This window comes from Nyctibius grandis, chromosome 21, assembly GCF_013368605.1.
Source record: "Nyctibius grandis isolate bNycGra1 chromosome 21, bNycGra1.pri, whole genome shotgun sequence".
Taxonomy (NCBI): Eukaryota; Metazoa; Chordata; class Aves; order Nyctibiiformes; family Nyctibiidae; genus Nyctibius; species Nyctibius grandis.
In genome coordinates this window covers 100,075-107,819 of record NC_090678.1, presented here as the reverse complement: position 1 = coordinate 107,819, position 7,745 = coordinate 100,075, and the positions used below count along the sequence as shown (strand labels likewise).

Genomic DNA, 7,745 nt, shown 5'->3' with positions numbered 1-7,745 from the left:
CCAAGTTCTGAATTCTGTAGTCTTAGCCAGAAAACACATGCTTACTTTAATTGACTATTTGGAAAAGAAAAATAAAAGTGTCTGTGCAGGCTCCATAGCATAATTATGTTGATATTAAATCAGCCTCCTTTCTGACATAGATAGGAAAAGGTTGGAAGGAACACATGTGCTAAGCTAAGGCGAGGAGTTGTTCCAGGGCAGTTTAGAATAAGTAAGGACTGGCGAGTAAATCAGTATATTGAGCCTAACATGCCTTATTGCCTGAAATAACTACATGGATTACTCTACACATGTTCATGGTACAGTTGTTCCATGTCTCTTTTTATTTTCGTCTTTTTAATTTTATTTTTTTTTGTCATTTTGAGGCTGTCGCCTTTAAGATGACAACTTTGAACACCATTCACTAACTGGAACTTTGTGGCCCTGCTGTGTCCTAACACTGCTTCTGCTTAGCATTACCTAGACAAACACAGTCAACTTTTTCCACAGCTTTTCACTTTGTTTCATTTATTTCTCTTAGAAGTGCACAGAGTGCTGAACTGCTGAACAAAAGAGTAATGAAAAGTCCTTCCCTGCACCCTCACCTTAATCTTTACTTGAAAGCAGTTCTAAGTACTCTTCAGCCAATCTAACCTTATCTCTGAGAGAAGCACTATTATCTCCTACAGTATAAATTACTTACTTTCTTATGTCTCTGTCAGACCATATGTCAGCTTCAGATCATTGATTCCCAAGTGACTCCAAATACCATTACAGATCAAAATCTGCAAGATCCACTTTTAAACTAAACTATCACTATTAGAAGGACTAAACCATGCCAGGCAGGTACTATGATCTTTCCCCAATTATAAACTTCCTCAAAGAATTCCTTTCAACTTCCTAACCATTCCTATTGCTTAATTTCCTATTTATTTCCCCTACAAAGCTCTCTTAGAATTAATTGCTGTCTGACAGACAAAACATTATCAGAAAAATAAATGACAATATATATGATAATAAATACTGTGTGTAGGTCTTCCATTTTTCCTCCATACATCTTTTTATTTATTTTTCTCCAAATGACTTGGCAGCTCCTAAACATTTTTTTTTTAATCAGAGTTCACTGAGAATATTGATTTCTGGCTGACCTGTGAGGACTTCAAGAAAACTAAGACCTCTGCTAAGATTGTTTCAAAAGCCCAAAACATTTTCTCATACTTCATGCAAGCTGATACCACAAGGGAGGTAAGTAATATATAGTTTGGTACTCACTGAGGATGGGAATCAGTTGGAAACTTCAGATCCAAATTCCCAATAATCTTGGAGATATCTGTCGGAAAACTTCCAGAGAAGGAACACAGTGTTCAATATATATTATTTTAATTGACACTCCTAGGACAATCAGCACATTTTTCACAAAACAGACAAAAGGGGAGAGGGGGGGAGAGAGAGAGAGAGAGAGGGAGAGAGAGGGAGCCCTCTCTTTTGTAGTGAGCTCCATGGCCATGCTATAGAATACACCTCTGGGACAGCCAGGGTCAGGTGCCCCGGATTTAACTGCTGAGAAAGCAGGACAATTGTGCAGGAGGCTTGACGCTGCTTGGGTACGCTTGCCTCATCTGGCTTGCATGTCACTGCTTGCCTGCCGCGCCTGCAACCACATCGGCTCTTCACCACCCGAGCGTGCACACTGCCCGCAGCAGTTATGTTCTCTGCGGTATGTTTTGTGGGAAGGACCTGGTGGCACATGGCTGCAGAGAGCAGGGTGGCAGTGATTCCCAAAGAGGCTGTGATGCCACACGTGTTTCTTCCTTTCCTGCTAGCTGTTAGCAGACAGTGCTGGGAATCAGGCGCTGCTGCCTGCCACAGCGCCTGCGCACCCTCATCGCGCAAGCAGAGCATTCAGTGGGGGCCTGTCAGGGTGATCTGATCCCAACTTCTGCCTCCCCTCCTGCTCGGAACCCCCCATGCTGCCCCCCCTCTGAGAGGCCACCGTGCCCAGCACCTGGAAACAGCCCCTCTGTGACATCACCCCCGGGGCCAAGGGCACCACAGGCACCGTCAGTGCTGCCAGCACTACGTCGGTGGCTGCACTGGTGGCAACAAGCCCTCGCTTCTTGCAGCTGACACGTACCGCTGCGATGGATTTGCTCCGCATCATCGTCCTGCTGGCCATGTTCTGGCCAGCGCACGGCACATGGGACACCTGTGGGTAAGTGTCCCGAGGCTCTGGGAGGGAGCTTGGGCAACCCTTATGGGCCTCACTGGGGGGTGCCTGCTTGTCCCGTGTGGCCGCGCCACAGCTTCCCCAACCCCATGGAGGAGCCTCAGTTCCTTGCCAGCACCCAGGATGCTGGCACAGCTTGTCTGCGGGGCTAAAGCAGAACCAGGTGCGGGCAGACGCATGCCTCGGGGTTCCCCGGCCCTGCTGTCCGCGTGGCGCCTGGCGGGGAGGGAAGACAGCTGACCTTCAGCCTGAACAGCAGCAAGCCCTTGAGCAGGAGAGTGACGAGTTTCTGCTTACAGAGGGACCTGCGGGCTGCGGCCCATGGCTTATTACTACGGGACATCGCGCGTCGTGGGTGGCACAGATGCCCAGCCAGGAGCCTGGCCCTGGATCGTCAGCATCCAGGATCCCTGGCGAGTAGGCACGGGGCACCTGTGCGGAGGGTCCCTCATCAGCCCACAGTGGGTCCTCACAGCAGCCCACTGCTTCATCGAGGCCAGGTGAGGAGGACCAGGGAACGGGCATGTCCCCACAACACCAGCAGGTGCCCTGCCCGCAGCACCACGTGCTGCTCCCATCCCTTTCCCTTGCAGTACGCCCAGTGCCCAGGCACTCCCGAGCCCAGCAAGAGGCTGCTCAGGAGAAGGCTGGGCTCGTGCCACTGCTGCCCAGCAGCCTCCAGCTCGACGTTCCTTGTGCCCAAGGCTTGCTGGGGCACTCGCACCCTCCATACCGCTGCTTTCCCCTCTCCCTCGTGAAGCAGCAGGCAGGGAGCTGCTGGGCTGCTGCAGCACGTGGCTCCGCTCCCTCTGACCCCTCTCTCCATCCACCTTCCAGGAACATCGGCATGTGGCGCGTGGTAATCGGGGCCACCCAGTTGACTCAGCCGGGCCCTGAGACCCAAGTGCGCCATATTATGCGCCTGCTGGTGCACGAGCACTACTTTAACGTCACCCAGAGGAACGACATTGCCTTGCTGGAATTGGACCAGCCTGTCCACTGCGGCTACTACGTACAGCTGGCCTGTGTGCCCGACGCCTCGCTCAGAGTGTCAGCGCTGACCAACTGCTACGTCAGCGGTTGGGGGGCCACGACTGCAAGATGTGAGTTCCTAAAACCGTTCGTGTCCTGAGGGCCAGCTTGGCACGCTGGGGAGGCAGGTTGGGCTTCCTGAGAGCAGAGGCGACAGCCCGAGTCAGGCTGCGGGGCCGTGTGCCTGTAGAGACGTGGGCCTGAGCCATTGCCCAAAGCAAGACAGAAGGCAAAGCCCGGTACGATGCCTCTGCAGAGGCCAAGGCAGGCCCTAGGGAAGGGGTTGGCCCAGACAGGGGAGGAGAACTGCCCACTAGCTGCTGGTTGTTAATTGCTTTCTGTGCTCACAGCTGGAGGATCCAGTGACGTCCTGCAGGAGGCCAGGGTGCACCTCATCGACACCAAGATCTGTAACAGCCGCCGGTGGTACAAAGGGGCCATCCACAGCCACAACTTGTGTGCTGGCTACCCGCAGGGTGGCATCGACACCTGCCAGGTAGGAGCGTGCTACACGTCACCCCCAGCAGCACAGGCAGCCCTGTCACAGCTGCCCAAACACACCCCGGCGTGTGCTGGGCCTGGCAAGCCACCCTCCCACCGCTGGGTCCCCACCGCTGTCGGGGCTCACCTCCCCTTCACCATCTGCAGGGCCTTGCCCGGTGCCCCCTTGTCCCAGAGGCCCACAAAGCCCAGACAGTGCTCTTGGGAGCCCACGGGCCCAGATCCCAGGCCTGCAACATGTGTTTCCCACGCACTCAGGATCCCTGTGCAGAGATGAGAGAGAGCCCCGCCTGACAGGCCCCCGACCCCCTCCCAGACAAGGCTCTGCAGACCCCAGCACCTGAGCAGAGCCTTTCTGCGCAGTGAACACGGCTCCGGCAGGTGCTGTGAGAGAGGAGGAGCCAGCCGGAGCGCTGGCAGCGGCCACCCAACACCACCTCATCCTCTCTTCCCCGCTGCAGGGTGACAGCGGTGGTCCTCTCGTGTGCCAAGACAACAGCGCTGACTACTTCTGGCTTGTTGGGGTGACCAGCTGGGGTTATGGCTGTGCGAGACCAAACCAGCCCGGAGTCTACACCTCCACTCAGCACTTCTATGACTGGATCCTGGTCCAGATGGGGCTGGGCCGAGCAGGAAGAGCGACTCCAACACCACGGGCCTGGAGTCATTTTCTCACCGCCTCAACCCCCTTTCAGAGACCGAGGCCAAGCCCAACACAATCGGGCAGCGTTAGCTCCTGCCCATTTCCAGTCCCGAGGCTGGTGGAATTCTTTACTCGGGTGCAGGAGCTCCTGCAGCACCTAAGAGGAAAAAAGGCTTGACCAGCGCGATGGACAGGATCCCGTGCAGGCTGCAGTGCACCGCCACCATCTCCCCCTGGGGCAATGCCTGCCCATCCACAGGCAGTCTCGGTCTCAAACGCCTGCTCGGTCCTGCCCGCGCTCCTCCGCGTGCACACAACGTCTGAAGTTGTCTTAGTTCTTGAAATAAAGTTACCAGTTTTCACAGCTAACCATGCTTCAGTCCAACTCAGTCTCCTGTGCCAGGCAAGGACTTCCATGCCCGGCACCTGCAAAATGAGGCTGTAGGCAGAGAGCAGGGCACAAAGGGCCAGAGTCACTCCAAAGGGCTGGAACCGCGCCTGCTCAGAGAGGAGGATGCTCAGAGCCACCGTGGCACAGAGACTGGCACTTTGAGGCTAGAAAGAGGACGGGAAGAAATGATGTGACATGCAGCTTCGGGGGCATGCATTAAGGCACACAAGCTGATGCTTAGGGCCTGGCGTAAGCCTTAGCTAACTGACCAGGCTGTGGGAATCTGCTGAGCACAAGATGACAAATTGCTGACCACAGGAACCAGAGTGAGAAGCTGACAGGAGTTACAGTGTCAGGAGGAAGAGCCAGATCTCACGGGTAGTTAAGGGGGATTGACGTGAGAGGTGGCCACACTTCACAGCGAACTGAAGGAAGAGTTGGGGTCAGTTTGGAGAGAGGACTCTGGCAGGGACAGCAGTACCCAGGAAACCCCATCAGTAATGCCATGGAAGTTCAGCATGACCTAGTGAACAACACCTGAAACACCAAATCTGTTCACAGGTGTGGCAAACCTGGGAGCAAGGGGGAAAAAATAACCCAGGACTGGTCCCTTGTTTGGGGGGAGACATGGGTGGAGAAAGGGAGGAGTCAAGGAGGGCGGGGGGGGTATATAGGGATTGAAAATGGAGAGAAGGGAAATCAAGGAGCTAGTCACACATGAGCAAACTGCTGGTTGGTTTGCAAGGAGACATTCTCCGGGAGGAACATGGGCTGGATACAGCGTGCACAGAGTGCGCGCACATGCAGCAGGCACAGAGCACGTGCAGAAAATTGCTGTGCGCACACACGCTGTATTCACGCGCAGGGTGCGTGTACACACACGGAATCACACGGGGTACAAACAGGAGGTGCGATGCACACCCAGAGCGTGCGCACACCCGTACTCCGAACACATGGCTCGAACACAGAGCGCAATGCGCAGCGTTCACGCACCCACGGAGCGCAGGCACACGCACACCTGGCCAGCACGCGCACACACACACGCAGAGCGTGTACGCACACACAACACACACACAGGCCGTGTGTGTGCACCCTGCAGTCTGCACGCGTGCGGGCTGTGGGAGCGGGTGCATTCCGCGTGCACGCTCACAGAGTGCACCCACCCACCTGCCCACATGCACGCGCGCAGCGATGGCGTCTGCTGCTGCAATCGTATCTCCGGTGGCATCTGCAATGGCACGAGCATCTGCGATGGCGTCTCCATCTGTAGTTCCTCCTGAAATTTCATCGGCACCTGCAACGTGATCTGGAACGGGCTCTGCAATGGGATCGGCACCTGCTACGGCATCTTCATCTGCAATGACATCTGCGCTGGTGCGTGCATCTGCTCTGGCATCAGCAATAGAGTCTGTAATGGTATCATCAACTGTTTCTATTTCTTTCCTGTATCTGCAGTTGTAGTTGCATATTTAATTGATATCTGTGTCTGTAATTCTGTTGGTGTCTGTGATGGTACCAGTACCTCTATTTCCCATGGTACCAGCACCTCTGTCTTGTATTGTGTATGTATCCATAACTGCACCTGTAACTGTGTATCGGTAACGGTATCTGCACGTGTAACGGTTTCTGTCACGGTGTCTGTAGCTGCACATGTACTTGTAATGGTTTCTGTAAGGGTACATGTGCCAGTCTCTGCAATGCTATCTCCATCTGCAATGGCAGCTGCACCTGTATGGGCATCTGCAATTGTCTGTGCATCTGCAATGGTATCTGCAGCTGCAATAGTGTCTCCATCAGCCACGCTACCTGCATCTGCAAAGGCATCTCCATCTGCATTCACGTCTTGAATTTTAGCTGCCTCTGCAATGGTGTCTGCAAAGGTACCTTCCTCTGAAATGGTGTCTGCATCAGCAATGCTTTCTATGAGTAAACAAAACTTGTAATTATCTGTCAGATGTGTTGTTCCACACTCCCCCCAACCAGATTTCACATTGCTTTTGGTAGTGACAGTACGCTGAATGTCCCCATGAGTCTGAGAGAGATTACTGGAATTGCACCCTGTTGACGCGGAAGTTACAGGACACTGCTACACGACCAATATGATCAAGCAAATGCCGTTTATTAGCCAATACACCCAGATTAATATAGCAATTCCATTTCCTTATCACGCGCCTACTTTATTATGATTGGTGTTTAATAGCAATCACGCCGTAGCAACCTGCTTATGATACGTTAAGTCTTTTGGTCCACGCTCCACCCTGCAACCCCCCGTCGGTCAGTCCTTTCAGCATCGCCCTGTGCTGTAAGATGATCCTGCAGGTGCCAAGTCCAGCACTGTTCACAGTGATGTTTACTGTCAAGTATGCAGAGGCTCCGTGGGAAGCACACAGGAGATTGGCCTGTGGCCTTGCTTGAAGAGCTTGTTGACTTCAGCTCTTGATTCTTTCCGTTAGCTGCAACAATATCCCCCAACAATTCCCCCTTTTTGTTTTAAAAAGGTCATGGATACATCCATATTTCCTTCATTCCCACCATTTCCTCAGGCCTCATAGGATCAGCAGATCCCGAAAGTTCTTGAACCATCCATACCTTTTTCACTGCTGATTCTATCATGCCCGAGACACAGCGCAACAAACAACATCCAAACAACAACATCAAAAATATTACCCGTGCCCATGTGCTAATAGAAAGAAAATTAATAGCAGCCCTATTTTGCAGTGTAGCGTGTCTAACTGAGTATACATCTAACAGCAAATTACTTAAGGCCGCAGAAGTAGCATTGGTCTGTTTTGAAGCCAGCATCCCAACTTATTCAAGGTACTTAACGCTCTAGCAGCAGCTGCTCCAGGCACTAGTAAAGAAGCTGCAAAAATCTGCGATCGTCCTTTCTTTGACCCAAAATGCATTACAACAGGAGGATCAGTTTTATCAGTTCGAATTTGAAGAAAGTTCAGTACGTATACTGCTTTATC

General features: G+C 52.9%; 1 protein-coding gene across 1 annotated transcript; it reads left to right on the top strand.

The window, feature by feature from the left end:
- Positions 1-1,973: 1,973 nt before the first annotated feature.
- LOC137672638 (acrosin-like) lies at positions 1,974-4,560 on the top strand. The gene is made up of 5 exons (XM_068416992.1): positions 1,974-2,191; positions 2,506-2,706; positions 3,044-3,309; positions 3,589-3,734; positions 4,201-4,560. Exons 1-5 carry the CDS (start codon positions 2,121-2,123, stop codon positions 4,558-4,560), a joined length of 1,044 nt encoding a protein of 347 aa, XP_068273093.1. The 5' UTR covers positions 1,974-2,120.
- Positions 4,561-7,745: the final 3,185 nt, after the last annotated feature.